This window comes from Odocoileus virginianus, chromosome 4 (genome assembly GCF_023699985.2).
Source record: "Odocoileus virginianus isolate 20LAN1187 ecotype Illinois chromosome 4, Ovbor_1.2, whole genome shotgun sequence".
In the NCBI taxonomy this organism is placed as follows: Eukaryota; Metazoa; Chordata; class Mammalia; order Artiodactyla; family Cervidae; genus Odocoileus; species Odocoileus virginianus.
In genome coordinates this window covers 15,332,809-15,349,607 of record NC_069677.1, presented here as the reverse complement: position 1 = coordinate 15,349,607, position 16,799 = coordinate 15,332,809, and the positions used below count along the sequence as shown (strand labels likewise).

The 16,799-nt window shown below is 40.8% G+C and overlaps 1 protein-coding gene across 1 annotated transcript in view; it reads right to left on the bottom strand.

Moving 5' to 3' along the window:
• LSG1 (large 60S subunit nuclear export GTPase 1) overlaps positions 1–16,799 on the bottom strand; it is a 26,695-nt gene extending 9,896 nt beyond the window's left edge. The window contains exons 1-7 of the mRNA XM_070466211.1: positions 16,613–16,799; positions 15,099–15,225; positions 9,823–9,943; positions 9,570–9,656; positions 8,988–9,074; positions 4,254–4,314; positions 2,977–3,153 (exon numbers count right to left, since the gene is read on the bottom strand). Of these exons, the coding sequence (XP_070322312.1) occupies positions 2,977–3,153; positions 4,254–4,314; positions 8,988–9,074; positions 9,570–9,656; positions 9,823–9,943; positions 15,099–15,225; positions 16,613–16,711 (759 nt within the window). The 5' untranslated portion in view covers positions 16,712–16,799. The remainder of the gene's footprint in view (positions 1–2,976; positions 3,154–4,253; positions 4,315–8,987; positions 9,075–9,569; positions 9,657–9,822; positions 9,944–15,098; positions 15,226–16,612) is intronic.

The window sequence follows — 16,799 nt, the reverse complement described above, 5'->3', positions numbered from 1 at the left end:
CCAATTCTTATCAACAAGGGTAAATTGATTTAGATTTAGATTTAGAAGTGATGCAAACCTATCATTTCCAAATAATCGAGCGTTAGAATGAGTAGCCACTATAGGAGAGGGCATAATAAACTCAGTTAAATAGGTATCCTACATTTTAGGGAAGAAAAAAAAGTCAGGGAGAAGAGGTATGATTTCACTGTCGTTTCAGGAGACTCAAAAAGAAACTTGGAATTGGAGCAATTTTTATAATAAAGGTCACAAAGTCACTATGTACTATTCTGAACCATTTAAAAGTATGAAAGAGGCAGAACACAATAATGTGAACTGAACATGGGTATTTGCTAGGAAAACTAAGGCTTGAAGCAGTTTAGATTCAGGAAAAATGATAAAGGCAACAAAAGGACTTTGCAGTAGTTACATCAAAAATTAAAAGAAAGAAGGGACCAATTGAAAAAGTATATACAGCTCCCGTGCTAAGACTAGCGAGTGAGGCACTCTCCATCTCCCCTCTGATCTCTATGTCAAAAGCTTTCTCTGTCCCTTTTTCACTTTAATAAAACTCTGCTACACACACATACACACACAAAAGAAAGAAAGAAAGGGAAAAGTCCATCTTTTGGGGAACACAATGCAATTTAACAAATGGCCGAGAGAAAACAAAAGTACTCAATTAAAAAAAAGTCTCATGGCTGATTCATATCAATGTATGGCAAAACCACTACAATATTGCAAAGTAATTAGCCTCCAACTAATAAAAATAAATGGAAAAAAAATACCATTAAAAAAAAATAAGAATGGTTAAACAACCATGGAGAAAAGAGCAAACTTCAGATAGGTGAAAAAATAGTAAATATCTAGTTTTTAATAAGTTCATGCTTGATATTCAAATGACAGATGCGATTAGATACGATAACATAACAGTAGCTGGTAACAACTTGGAAAATCATGAACAGAGATTTCAGAAGATTTAGGAAGAATAAATAGGGTTCAACTTTTAAAAAGGAAGAAAGAATATCTTCCATAAACCAAGCACTGATAATCCAGTCTGACAGTGAAACAATTCTACAAGTTAGCTGATAGACACAACAGGAGGCAGCAAAGATTCCCTGAGAACACATCGTGCAAACAAATCCCATTTCCCTTGGGAATCTACTCCTTGGTTGCCAGTTCAGGGAATACTAGAGATGTAAAAACTGATCCTTTTCCCATTTTCAACAGGGCCACTGGGTTGATGCATCAGGGCTGAGTGACATATTGATAAATAGTTATTCAGCACTGCAACTAGACACCAACTTACAGGAAGGATTTGAAACAAGAAGCAATAATGAAGAGGACAGACTATGAAGCCAGATTGCCCAAGGATTACAGGCACTTACACTCTTTCTGGAGAAGATGAAATAAAACACAGAAAGTACTCAGAATAGCAGTGCCTGCTAAGAACAGGTTTTCTGTGGGTTAGTTTTTATTAACAACAGTAACAGCACAATAACTACTGTTACAGTCTTTCAAATACATCTTAAATGCTTGGTACACCTGCGCCTATTAAGTCCACAAAAGGTCGCAGAACTCTATCCTCAGCCCCAGACTACTCAACAGCGTTATCAATGAACATTAAGAAGACACAGAAGGGCCAACACAGTATCTGCAGATGATTCAATTCCGGAAGAGAAAAGCAAATGACATATCCAAAATGAATTCTACCTTGTCCCCAAGCCACTAATATTTAAGAGGAACATGTCCTAAGCTGAGCTAAAAATAAAGTGAAAAACTTTCCCCACATGTAAAGATAGACGAGATCTGCTTGCTGAAGTCTTATCTTTAAAATACTGAGTTGGTCAAAAATTTCGTAAAGGTTTCTCCCTTAAGGTAGTACAGGAAAACCAGAACAAACTTTTTGGCCAATCTGATATTTGAGGGATACGGTTGTTCATAGGTTTAATGAGCCCAAAGCATAAGCTCCTTTGAAAGAAGGTGAATTAACAAAACCCCTGAATTCCTGGGAGTGTCCTGATCACAAGAAGTAAGAATACATGTCCTGGGCAAAGCACACCTGGAGGACTACACTTGATCAGTGGCCACCCATTTTGGGAGCTCTCCTGACTCAGGCAGAGAGGCCCTCAGCGTGAGGAGTGCACGTGAGGACACGTCGGTAAGGAGCAGCAAAGCAAAGATATGTACCTTCTGCAGAGGAGAGAACACAGGGAGAAAGGAAGAGGCCTTAAACTAAAGTTAGGAGAGCTGAACCTTACTGGACTAAAGAACTTTCACCCTGGAGAGAAAAAGAATGGGACATCTGGTACGTATGGCCTGAGAGAGTATGCGACTGTCTGCCAGGGAGGTGGAGGGAAGAAGTCCTTCACAGAGTCAGAGCTCACTAGCTTGTGAGCTCACCAACAAGAAGGGGTTGTATTCAGAGCACCCAGCTCAGGCCACTAACTCATCGGCAATGGCCAACAGAGGTGAGATGAAAGGAGGCAGACAGGAAGAGACATGACCTTAGGTCTCTTTCAGCTCCAAGATGCTATTGCTAAGTTCTTTCCATAGCTGGTTATCATTAATTTTTATTAGAAAATAACCCTTAAACTGTTTCTAGCAAAACTGGGTTAAAACCCATGGTATATCTTAATTTAGTATTACGTGATTTCTTTGTTTTCAAAACAAAGTCAAAAGAGATTCTAGTCGAGTCCAGAGAAGTTATTACATTCAGCTGTATCTGAATTTTGGTTTTGACTTCTCTTAAAAGCAACTGTAAAGTCATTAGGAAAGTTCCTATACAACTTTCTGCCTAACATTTTAAAGAAGTATGTGTCTTCAGAGAAAGCAACTTTGCAACTTACTTTTCTGTAGGTCATCATACTACCCTACTACTTGGGGAAAAAAGAAATGAAGCCCTACAAATCAACAATAAGAAAAAACAAACAAAGCACACTGAACAGAAACCGAAATCTTCCTCCCTGAAGCCCAATCCGAGAAGGCCCCGATTACCTCAGAGTTAGCCATCAGCTGAATGGCTTCAGCCAAAGCTGACCAGAAAATGACCTTCACGTTTTCTTTTTCGAAGAATTCAGCCCAGGCACTCCGCTGCTCGATAGTCAACAAGTCTGCCTTATTCACCAGAATAACATTCTCCTTGTTGTCATCAATGGTTTTCACATAACACTCCTAGGCAAGACAAAGATATTCAGATATCTCTCCAAATGGTGAAAAATTTGGCTATTATACTGAAGACCCCCTTCCCTAGTCCCTTTTATTTATTACTAAAAGGTCTTACTGTCACTGGTTTTAAAACAGTTCTAATATGAAAGATTTTTAATCATGGTACATGATTAAATCCATGGTATAGATACTTTCAGCAGGCTTTGAAAAGAAGTTAGGTCACATATGCTTACAAACTCTTCACAAAAAAAAAACTAAAGGGTAAAAAGGAAATGCTTTCCTGCCCTGTTCTTATTTCTTTAAATTATATAGTTTCTTTCAAGCAAAGATAAATAATTGTGTTTAAAAAAAAGATTTGTCAGTCAGCAGGAACTATTTTCAAGCCAAATGATGACAGTCAATAATCTAATAAAAAATATTTTTAAAGTCTAAAAGGAAAATAAGACCCAGTGATTAAGTTAACCCCAAGCATAGCTTTCCATTAGGAAATACCCTAAAAATATTGAAAGCTGAATTAGTAAGGGTTTCCCTATTTTGAATTTTGTTATTCACCAGATTTTAAAATAATGGTTCTGCTGTGGTCCTCAAACAGAAACAGGAACACTTCATGTGTTTTCAACCTTATTAATTCAAAGCCTGTATCACCTCATTTCTAGTGATACTCACACCTTAATGATGACCCCCTGCAGTATTTTACAAACTTAGATCATTTGTAGAATACTATAGAAGGTAGTAACTATGGTGTAAGAAGAGAAAGCTTAGTGGGATGAACAAACTAGGCATATGCCAAAATTAGCAAAATGCTACTTCATTTACTTAAAATTCTCTTAAAAAATGAGACACACTGGCAAATGCCTCTGAACAGAGTGCCTTCTAAACTAAAAGCTAGAAAGTTCAAGTGTTTGTGGCTTCCTGCAGATGCAAACAGCTGTCTGAAGAAAACATGTCTAAAGGGTCCCATTACGCAGGCTCCTGGCCTTGGGAGGAGCGGGAGACCTGATAGAACAGGGTGCAAAGGTCGGCTCAGAGTCACTGCTGTCCGTGATGCTGTTCTCCCACTGCTGCTCCAAGGACTTTAAGTTTGAATCCTGTCATGTTTTACTTACCAAATCCTCACACCTAAACAGGAGTGGATTTCGAGCATCTACTATCTGGACCACAATATCACTGAAAAACAAATGTGAGACATGCCAATCACTGTGAAATGAAAGGAAATAGTATTGAGGGCAAACATTTTCTATATGTTAGGCACTGATGTATTTAATTTTCAATAGGTACAATTATCCCCAGTTTATATGTGAAGAAACTGAAGCTTGGAACAGCTAAGTGGCCTACTCAAAGCCACACGGTACTAAGTGATTGAGTTTGAAGGCGAACTCAAGCACTCTGGACCAGAGGTCATGCTATAATCATAACATTTTCCTGCTCTTAATATGCTAAAATTTTTAACTATACCTTCTAGTAATCTCTCCTGGAAAGATTAAAGAGTTATTCCAAAGACGTCAATCCAAGGTGATGTCTACTATATACTCTATATACTCAGCACCCAGTCTACACTTGTGTTAAGTAAGGCCTCAAAAAGCCCTAATATATCACCTGATCACAGCTGCCACTATAAAGCCTATAAACCTCACTTAAACCCTTCTGACATCTAGCAAATCATCATCCACCAGTTTCAAGAATGTGCTTAAATGAGAAAATTCAAAACAGCGAAGTATCAACTTAAGTTGCCATGGTGAAGCAGGAAATGATGAATGCAACCCCTTTCATCACACAGAAGATGGAGCAAAATGAAAACTTTCTGCACAGACAGCAAGTCCCTCAAATTCCTCACAGAGGTAGCAGGGACCAGCAGGCCAGCACTGCATGAATACTACACTTCTCCAATAGGATCCTCCCTGCCTTCAGCCTCTGTGGTTAGGAAAGATGCTGTGACCACCGCTGGGAGGGAACAAGCTGCGCATGTACCAGCACCTTCCAGCAGTCTTCCCAATCCATGTCTGGTTTGTTCTTCCTGGAGTAACTCCTATGCAACTATGCTGAACACCAAGGAAATGTGTTAAATCAAGGCTACCATTCAGGGCAGGGCTTTTGACAAATCTGGGTCTGCATTTTCCTTCAGAATAAATTTCCAGCATAATCTTGTGAGTAAAGGAACTCACAAACTTGCTAATTTATGACAAGATGCTTAAAAAGTTCTCTAGTTAAGTGGGTCCTAGTATTTCCTTCTTTAAGGTAATATCTACTGCTTTCCATCTGTAAGGATTTAACAGTAAATGCAAAAATGACTGCAAAAAACGGACAAAGTCTAATGAACCAAAGTCCACAAACATTATGTCTACCTGCCAAAGAGGCAGAAAGAATAACCAGCTTAGACACACCAGTAAGAAAAGATGACAAGTTTAAGATGGCTTGCTTCGTGTACTGAATTAAGATGCAGGGCAAAGTGCCAGTTATGTGCTAGGAAGTGTTGATGCAATGCAATGGAAACACCTTGTCTGACTGGAAGCAGCATTCTGCCCTCTGTGCCTCAGCAGTTTCCTGCATTTCAATGAAATGTTATACACCAAATCCTTTCTGATAACTATTCTTGAAATTAAAGAGGCAGATGACATAGCTAGTTTGTTACCAAACAGGAGACACCTGCTGTTTTACAGAACATATCAATAAATATTTCCTGTTAAGAGACAGGGCAGGAGTTACTTTATTGATATTTTTATGTAATTCACATCCACATCCATGTGATAGAGCAACAGAACAAGTGATGCTGTAATCCAATTGAAGCTACAAGTTTCAACAGGTCCAGGCTTACTCTGGGGAAACAAACAGCTTATCTAGGGACATAAAAAATAAGGGAAGGGCCTTCCTGTTAAACATGGAAGAATTCATATGGTTACCTTTGTTCCCTCTTAAGACCTACAAAAATGAAAGGCTAACTCATTAGGACAAAAAGAAAGAAGAGCAACTCACAAAGTCAGCCAATGAGAAGCAGGCCTGTTCACACTCCAGAGCTCTGAAGAAGCTCAGGATCAGAAGCATCAGATGCAGTTTTTGAGACGTGGGCGAGGTGTGGGGCTAAAATCACTCTGAACAGGGAGTGATTAGGTCCATTCCCTTGTTCCATTCAGCCAGGCAGCCACACTTCACCCCACAGCCCCTCAGACCCCTGTCCCAATGGCAGAAGGCCAGGCTTTATTGTGGAGAAGATGAACCTGAGAGGTTCCAGAACTAGGACCTCAAGCATAGGAAAAGGTGGGAAAGAGATGCCATACTGAAGAGAGGAAGATTAACGTTAAGTCTACACATACCCCAATGGTGGAAAGGCCCAGCCCCTGTATAGTATATTATCACCTTTACCCCATTCCTGGCGGACGATCGTGCTTCTCTTTAAGAAACTGACTGATCCTAGGGAAAACACCCATAGATACTAATATCTTAGGAAATCCCAACAAGATAAAATTGATCTCTGCTCAGTCACCATACAGAGAAGTTCACCTGGTGGCCAAATCACCCAAACAGAAGTCCTGTCAATCAGCTTTGTAACACTTTGTTTTCTTAAATATGAACAGATGGCAAACATCACTTGACACCTGTGAAGAGCCTCTTACATGAAAAGTCAGAAACCAGAAAAAATAAGGAAAAAAAGAAATGTGGAAAAAGACAGACAATGTATGAAACAGGAGAAAACCTAGAATTAAAAAATTAACTAAGAGTGTGCAGATGGGGGCATTCCCTCAAGGTTGAAGTTTCAATATTTCACATTGTTACCAATTCTATTACTGAAACAGCATTTTCAGTAAGAAAACAGACATTTTCAGCAATATGCATTCTGACTGCATGAGGGAGAGATCAGTCCATTCCAGTCCCCAAAAGAACCATATTGGGTCTTCCTAAGCCCCATTCAAACCTAGGTCAATCTAAAAGGTCAGCATGGAGCCTGGCAATTAGCAGCAACCTTCCCCTTCCTTCAGGCTTAGAGATCTGCCTTAATATTCTCACCTCCTCACATCCCAGCCCAATGACCCTCTCTACCTGAGGGAGCAAGATGGGTTGGAGGCATCTAAGTGACTTTTAAGAAAAAGAGATAATTAACATTATCATAAAATTCATCCTTTTAAAAGTATACAATTTAGTGGTTTTTAATACAGCCACAGTTCATAAGCATCAATTTTTCGGCGCTCAGCTCTCCTCACAGTCCAACTCTCACATCCATACATGACCACTGGAAAAACCATAGTCTTGACTAGACGGACCTTTGTTGGCAATGTCTCTGCTTTTTAATATGCTGTCTAGGTTGGTCATAACTTTCCTTCCAAGGAGTAAGCGTCTTTTAATTTCCTGGCTGCAATCACCATCTGCAGTGATTTTGGAGCCCCCAAAATTCAAGTCTGACACTGTTTCCCCATCTATTTGCCATGAAGTGATGGGACCAGATGCCATGATCTTAGTTTTCTGAACTGTGGTGTTGGAGAAGACTCATGAGAGTCCCTTGGACTGCAAGATCCAACCAGTCCATCCTAAAGGAGATCAGTCCTGGGTGTTGATTGGAAGGACTGATGCTGAAGCTGAAACTCCAATACTTTGGCCACCTCATGTGAAGACTTGCCTCATTGGAAAAGACCCTGATGCTGGGAGGGATTGAGGGCAGGAAGAGAAGGGGATGGCAGAGGATGAGATGGCTGGATGGCATCACTGGCTCGATGGACATGAGTTTGAGTAAACTCTGGGAGCTGGTGATGGACAGGGAGGCCTGGTGTGCTGCGATTCATGGGGTCACAAAGAGTCGGACACGACTGAGCGACTGGACTGAACTGAACTGAACTGAATGAATACAGCCACAAAGTTGTATAACTATCACCACGAATTCCAGAGGATTTTCATCACCCTAAAAAGAAATGTAAGTGACTTTTACAAATTTAATCCAAGCCCTTTTTCTTGGTAACAATGCTAAATATGCTAATATCCTTTCCCAAGAATCCCAGTGAAAGCATCCTGTTTCCTAACATTCTTACTGGATGTATTTTATGGATTAACCAAACACACACCCCTACCCCCTGAAGGCTTGTTGTTAAAAGCATCATTTCAAATATAAGGTTCATTTAAGGGGTCCTTATAAATAATTCATACACTCTTTTGACAAAAATAAAAGACCTTTAGCAATAACAAAGAATGAGATTGAAGAAAGTTGATTCATCAATTTCTAACAATCAGGCCATGGCAATGATCAAAAATCTTCTATTCTTAACTTATCAAAGTCATTCTCTTCTTTTCAAATCCCAGTTGAAATAAATCACTCCCAAATTCCTCCAATACTACTAACTGTTCCTTCTTCTGCTCTGACTCTCCACATGATCCTTCCATCTGTAACATAGTAGGACTCACACTCCATCTTGTATTTTACTAAGGATTTCATCAACTTAGTGCAAGGATTGCATTTCAACTATTTGTGTGCCCCTGGTGTTTGACCTCTCCCCATAACACATTTGCTCTCTGCAAGTAGACACCAAACCTTTTTTACACCTGTATTTTCCATGTTCCTAGTATGAATTTGTATTTACTTGCTAAAATAACTATAGGTACTTCACAACTCAACTTACAGAAAACAATAACCATTATTTTAAGTTTATCAATGTGTTTATTAATAACAACCCCCCTCCCCATATTTTAAAAGAAATGTAGGATCAGTTTCAGTTTTTATAATAATTCTCAGTAGCCCTTTGTAAAGCTTGATCCTGTTCCTTTAATCCCTCCCTGGGCTCACAAACATATATAACATGCAAATCTATCATAACACCACCACCACCACATCCTCCTTGCACAAAAAGAAAATGGTAATCTACCTTCTCTCAATCACCCTCCAGAGTTGGCGCCAAAAGTCCAAATTTCTTTCAAATGGTGTCAATATCAGGTTTTGTTCCTCTTCCAACCTGGTTTCAGAATGAGAAGTTTATATTTCTGCTAGATTTTGATAAGTTAGGTTTCAAGTAATATAAATACTCAAATTCACTGCATTAAAAAATAAGCACACAAATATTGTCAAATGATTTTTATATCCTTTCTGTTGAGTTAATATGCAAATCAAATTTAAATTTTCTACTTAAGCTTTTAAGTCCTAGAGGTTTATCCATCACGTTGGAAGAAGGCTCCAGGGAGCAGTGATCACTCCAGAGTGACAAACAGCAGGAAAAGGATATGACAAGGAGAAAAGGCCAAGAATGCAGCAATGAACACACAACCTTTGTGTAAGGAAACACATGCACAAAGCAATGTGGCTTGCACATACACCAATTTGCACTTATAAGATGAAATCTACCATTTCTCTTTAAAAGAACAAAGCCTTAAAAATGCAAACAGCAATGCAAGCACACCAATATGCCTAACTCAAAATTTCAAGAAAATTCTTCATGGAGGTGAACACTCACCAGACAAGCTGACGTCTCCATTCTAGAAAGTTATCTTTCTCTGCCTGTTTGAGTTCTTCTGGGCTAGTTTTTTGGTCCCACTTTGGTCTGAAACAATCATAAAGTAAAAAATAAACAACCCCACATGAGTTACCAAAATAGAATAGGATAACTGGATTTAATAATGGCAGTTGAGAAAAGAAAGCAGAAAAAAGTGAACACATTTAGTGGTTTTCTTATGCTTTTTAATATACTGCATTTTTACTCAACTCACCTCCTTGGTATACATAGGAACTGTTTGTTTTCTTCATGGAGTTTCTTAATTCTCTGGTTCTCCTCAAAAGATAGTAGTCCAGTTCTGGCCTCAGGAGGCACAAATTTAATATTAAGCTTCTCTGTCCATAGGGGGGAAAAAAAGTACTGCTATTTAAGAGGCAGTATAGAGAGTGAATTCATTACTTAGAATACTAAAAATATGAGCACCTACAACAGAATTTAAGCTTTCTTGATTTACATAGATTCCCCTAACCTTGAATAAATTATAATTTTCAAAGGAAGTTTTCTACCAAAAAAAAAAAATCTTTACTAAATGTTTCAAAAGGTCAACCACTTTTTCAAGTACTGATTTTTATAAAACTCCATATGCTAAATGCATTTCTTGGAAACAGAAACAAGAGGAGTGGGAAATGATTGCAAATATTCATTACAACCAGTCTCCTCATTTTACCCATGGAGAATAATTTTAAGCCAAAGGGACTGAGGGGAAAAGCAAAGTTCAGAAAGCAGACTCACTCCAATCAGAACTGGTGAGCTACTACAAAGCTAGAATTTACATAAAACATTTATCAGTTCAGTTCAGTCGCTTAGTCGTGTCTGACTCTTTGTGACCCCATGAACCACAGCACGCCAGGCCTCCCTGTCCATCACCAACTCCTGGAGTTGACTCAAACCCATGTCCATTGAGTCAGTGATGCCATCCAACTATCTCATTCTCTGTCGTCCCCTTCTCCTTCTGCCCTCAATCTTTCCCAGCATCAGGGTCTTTTCAAATGAGCCAGCTCTTCGCATCAGGTGGCCAAAGTATTGGAGTTCCAGCTTCAACATCAGTCCTACGAATGAACACCCAGGACTGATCTCCTTTAGGATGGAATGGTTGGATTTCCTTGCAGTCCAAGGGACTCTCAAGAGTCTTCTCCAACACCACAGTTCAAAAGCATCAATTCTTCGGCACTCAGGTTTCTTTATAGTCCAACTGTCACATCCATACATGACCACTGGAAAAACCATAGCCTTGACTAGACGGATTTGTTGACAAAGCAATATCTCTGCTTTTTAATATACTGTCTAGGTTGGTCATAACTTTCCTTCCAAGGAGTAAGCGTCTTTTAATTTCATGGCTGTAATCACCATCTGCACTGATTTTGGAGCCCAGAAAAATAAAGTCAGCCACTGTTTCCCCATCTATTTGCCATGAAGTGATGGCACCGGATGCCATGATCTTAGTTTTCTGAATGTTGAGCTTTAAGCCAACTTTTTCACTCTCCTCTTTCACTTTCATCAAGAGGCTCTTTAGTTCTTCTTCACTTTCTGCATTATAAATACTCACAATCAAGCTGGACAAGAATTTAAAAGAATAAAACAACACCCAGTGTATGTATAAACCAGAGGCCTCTGCTCTAGGCTCTATCCCAAGTTGCTCCAGTCCTCTTTACTGCACCTCTCCACAGCCACCTAGTCTCCGGGGCAGGTGACTTCAGTGAGATAAGCACTTGGAAGCCAGCTACGCTTCTTACCAAAATGCCAAGAGGAGGTCCTATTCAAGGATAACAGGTCATCTTTAGCAATGGTTCTCTTCTTCTTTAGGCAAAGACAGCAATCTACTACCCTTATGTGACCACCGATAAAGGACAGTCCAGTCACCCAGAGTACATACAGTCTTCAGTCACCATTCTCATCATGTCATCCTCAACCACCAGTCAGAACACACACCCCCTAACCCCATACTTGATCATTCTTTGACATTAATTTCTCCTTCCAATGGTGACCTCCCACCCAATGTTCCCACTTTGTTTGGTCCAAGCTCTGTAAATCCCTCTAGTCCCTTGATTCTTTCCTCTTCTCCCAGTCCACCATCTAGCTTATAGCTTCACTTCTTTCCCTATTTGGCTAAAACCAGAGTATACCCATTCCACACTCTGACTGAACATCAAATTCCTTAGTGCACTGCAGCTGCTCCCAAATCTCAAATCTTAGGGAGAGTCAACTACCCATTCCTGTTCTCATCTCAGTAGCCATAGGCAGTAAGCACATGATGGATGATGCAGCCACCCATCTCTGAACTGCTTTCACTACCAACATTTCTGATACCAAATGTATGGGTTTTCTCACACCAACAACCAGTTTTCCAACTCTCCAGACACCAGCTGGGTGTCCTTCAATTCAATTCTATTCTGGCACTATCAAGAGACTGCTCCCACTTCAGATGCCAAATCTGCAAATGGGTTTTTATGGAGGCCTCATTACACAGGCGCCACTGTTAAAATAGTTGGGCACTGGTGATTAACTCAATCTCCAGGACATCTCCCATTCCCAGAGGTTGGGGGAGGAGTTTTGGAAAGTCCCAACCCTCAAATCACAGGGTAGGTTCCTGTGGCAATCAGCCCCCTGGCAGAAGCACTGTCCATCCTTCTCACAGCAACCTCAGGTCACCTCATTAGCATAAACTCTAGTTAAGGCTGATAAATGAAAGTGAACGTTGCTCAGTTGTGTCCAATTCTTTGCGACCCCATGGAATTCTCCAGGCCAGAATACTGGAGTGGGTCACCTTTCCCTTCTTCAGGGGATCTTTCCAACCTAGGGATCAAACCCAGGTCTCCCGCATTGTAGGAGGATTCTTTACCAGCTGAGCCACAAGGGAAGCCCAAGAATACTGGAGTGGGTAGCCTATCCCTTCTCCAGCGGATCTTCCCGACCCAGGAATCAAACTGAGGTCTCCTGCATTGCAGGTGGATTCTTTACCAACTGAGCTATCAGGGAGGTCCAACCTAGTAAGGTTGAAAGGGGCTTATTATGAATAATAAAAGACACTCCTCTTGCCCCTACCACTCAAGAAATCACCAGGGTTTTAGAAACTCTTGTATCAAGGAAACAGAAATGAAGACCAAATATAAATGTACTACTTTTTATGTCACAATATCATATCTTCTGCTTATTTGCTGAGTACGGCCTTTGCCATCTTTTAAAAGTGAAGAGTTCCCAGTGAACATTTAGCATTTTTCATTGTTCTGCACTCCTTTGTTAAGGTCAGGGATCCATGAGAACTAGCTTAAAAACCATGGACCATCACCCTATTCAAAAGTGCACTATGTACATGTATACACACACACGACACACACAAGTATGATTCTGCCTGCAATCTGAGGGGTTCATGGAGAGCTGAAACTTGTAGTCTCCAGGTTAAGAATCCCTGTTCCCGTGTGTCCAGAAGACAAGTGCCATCTGAAGGCCAGAAAACTGAGGAAAATCCTATCAATAAATAATTCTAAGGAAAAGGGAATTAATTTCAATGAGGGATTTTTATGGATTTTTTGAAAGGCTGATGGAAATTTCATTATGGAGGTACGAGTGGATCAAGTCATCGGTCACTAGTGATTAACTTCACCTCCAGCTCCTCTCCTTTCCCTCACGCTCACATCAGTGTCTTCAGTTGTGTCCAGCTCTCTGGGACCCCATGGACTGCAGCTCTGTCCAAGCTCCTCTGTCCATGGGCTTCTCTATGCAAGAATACTGGAGGGAGTTGCCACGCCCTCCTCCAGGGAATCTTCCCAAGCCAGTGATCAAACCTGCACCTCCTGCATTGCAGGTGAATTCTTTACCACTGAGCCACCAGGGAAGCCCCCCATTTCTCCTGAGTGGGACTGAAAATTCCAACCTTCTAATTATGTTTACACTGCTCAGAAGACCAACCCGTATTTCGAAACTATATAGGAGTACTCATTAACATGCAAAAAAGACACTCTTCTTCACTTTCTCCAGCCCCTCTACAAAGTCTGGTTTAGTCTAACCACGAACAGCTTCATTTCTGTTCTTTTCTCCATTCTTCTCTTTACTACTACTTCAGCCCTGGCATGGTTCGCTTGCTGGACTAAAGAAACAGTCTCCTAACTGGTCTTTCTTGTTCAAAATCCATTGGTGATCTTTCAAAAAATATACTTGCTTCAGTTCAGTCAGTCAGTTCAGTCACTCAGTCATGTCTGAGTCTTTGCGATCCCATGAATCACAGCACACCAGGCCTCCCTGTCCATCACCAACTCCGGAGATTACTCAAACTCATGTCCGTTGAGCCAGTGATGCCATCCAGCCATCTCATCCTCTGTCGTCCCCTTCTCCTCCTGCCCCCAATCCCTCCCAGCATCAGGGTCTTTTCCAATGAGTCAGCTCTTCACATGAGGTGGCCAAAGTATTGGAGTTTCAGCTTCAGCATCAGTCCTTCCAATCAACACCCAGGACTGATCTCCTTTAGGATGGACTGGCTGGATCTCCTTGCAGTCCGAGGGACTCTCATGAGTCTTCTCCAACAGCATAGTTCAAAAGCACCAATTTGCTCAGAACCCTCTAAAGACACCTTTAAAGACCTCATTCTTTCCTGGACGTGGCCCTTCCCTCCTCCCTAAGTGTGTCTTTACCGCCTCTTGCACCCACGTGCTTTAAGCACCGTGAAATTTCTTCTAACCACTTTCTGAACAAAGCAGGCTGCTGCTCAGATCTTAGCTTGAAGTGCTCTGCCTGCTTGTGTGTAATGTCCTGCATCATCTCACCTGTCCTGCTAACATCAACTCATCTTTTAAGGCTCAGACCCAGGGTAAAGAGTTCCCTGACCAGCCCCAGTTTTCCTTCAGCTAGAAATGGACACCTTTTATTCATCTCTTATCACTCTGCTACAGACTCCTTTTACAGCACCTAAGACAAAATTCTGTAGAAATAAAAATTTGTCTTATACAATACTATACTTTCAGTAGGCACACAATACCTGAAGTAACTGGGGTTCAATAAAAGCATTTTGAACAAATGAACAAGTTTGCTAAACAACGTAACAGTTATAATAACAGAAGAGCAATAGAAATAGTAGTTTATAAGGGTATCTCTGTGACAGGTAGTTTGCTAAATGCTTAGAAAACACACAATAACACACACACACAAAACCACAAACCAAAAACAACAAAAAAGGGCAAGCAGTGACTTAAATAAATTATATGCATGGAAAAATGCACTATAGTGTGTGACAAGTACTTAAGAGACTGAGTTTCTTGAATTTGACATGATAGATAACCACAGATGCTTTTTAGAGCTGAATTTTAAAACTGTGGCACATTTTGTACTTCCCTGTTGAATTCAACTGACCCTTCCGCACTGCTCCTGGGATATCTGCCTTTGGGTTAAAAACAGCTCCCTTATGAGTTTAGGAAGATCAGCAAAACACCCCCAAGTAGACTTACTTGTATCTAGTCAGCAAAGACAGAAATGTGTTGGAGGCACTCAGCAACAACTTACCAGCTACAAACTCTGTTCCTGCAAGTTCCGCAGTGGCAAGGAAGTCATCCAGGGAACTCTGTTCAGTCACGGACTGAAGATTAAGTCGACCCCAATCATAGCCATCGTTGAGTTCACTTGTGTGCAGCTATGAGTAAAACATAGGAGGGTAAGATAGCTGCTTTCTTCTGCTCCTTACATCCAAACAAATGCTATGTTCCCGAAGAACGTTCTATGGCCTTGAGCATGGTGTCAGGTTTTAGTCAACAGTAGTAACACAACATTTAAATGAGCACTTTCTTACCTCATGATAGTTATTTTCCATTTACTTTCTTAATTTTCAAAATCTTTTGAAATAAACTTCATATCTCTATCAGGATTAAACTGGATAGAATAAATTGCCTATAATCATAAGCTAATAAGTGGCAGAGGTATTTGAATCTAAACCCATATACCATATACTCTGGTTCTGGCAGCCACTGTTGGTCAATTTTTTTAGACGGACACCCACAGTAAGAAATACATTTCACACAGTGACTCAAATGCTGTGAGATACTGTGAGATGCTGTGTATCATTCGATATAGTAAAGTGAAAACAAAAGAATCCTCAAAGTTATCTTTATTACATTCCACACAACGTGGTATTTTCTTGAGTTTTATTCTGTGGGATGAAAAGCTTGGCTAGTTGCCACTTACTGAACTGATTCCAGACACACCTCAGTTTTATAAGATAAACACCATCCTAAGCTACATGCTCTGTACAGGTACAAACAAATGAAAATAACTGAAGGTTAAAAGGCTAGGTGGTTTGCCCAAAGGCCACAGAATCTGCAAAAATCAGGGTAAGGATTAGAATCTAGTTCTTTACTGAGAACTTGTGAATTCTCAAACACTTCGAGGAATGAATGTCAAAATGACAATTACAAATCAATCAAACCACTTCATCGGCTCTTCAAAGATCCTAAAACTATGACCGTTTCCAGGCCCAGGAAGCTACTAGGCCCGCCAAACTTTGGAGAAATGCTGTCCAGCTCTGAGTAATACCACTAGGGCATAAAAAAAAGTGAAGCACGAATCTGAGTTATTTTGTACTTCTGCTACCAGCCAAGTATCAATTCTTTAGACAAACGAATACAACACCAAGTCGTTTTTGTGTCATTCCTGTGCAGAAACTTCCAAATGCTTCCACGGCCTACAGGATAAATATAAAAGTTTAGCCCTGGTTTTCAAGATCTCACTCCGATCTCATCACATTAGCCTCCACCTCTGGGCCCTGTGTCTTGCTAAGAGGGCCTGTTTTTCGGCCTGGTCGATTCTAACGGTCTTGAGCATTTGCGCATTTCAGTATCCGAGAAGGGATGAGGGTGGGCCTAGAACGGATCCCCGCCGTTACCGGGGGGCGACTGTATTCATCCCTAGAAACCCTATTTTGGCATCATTTCCTTTGGAATATTTCCCTGAGAACCCTGACCGTAAATTTCGCTGCGTTCAGACTCACAACTAGGCAGAAAGACTGAGAAAGACAACGTTTTTACCCAGGAGTCCGTGTGGCGGTGGCTACGGCTCCGTTGAACTTGCTGGCGGATAAGAGTCCGGCCAAGAGTCCCACCCTCTGGTGCTCTCCTCCGACCCATGCTTGTTCAGTACACCGACGAAAAGCAGCAAGAAAGAATCACGCCAGTTTTCTGGGAGTTCGGGAGCGCGATCTCCGGAAGTGACGTA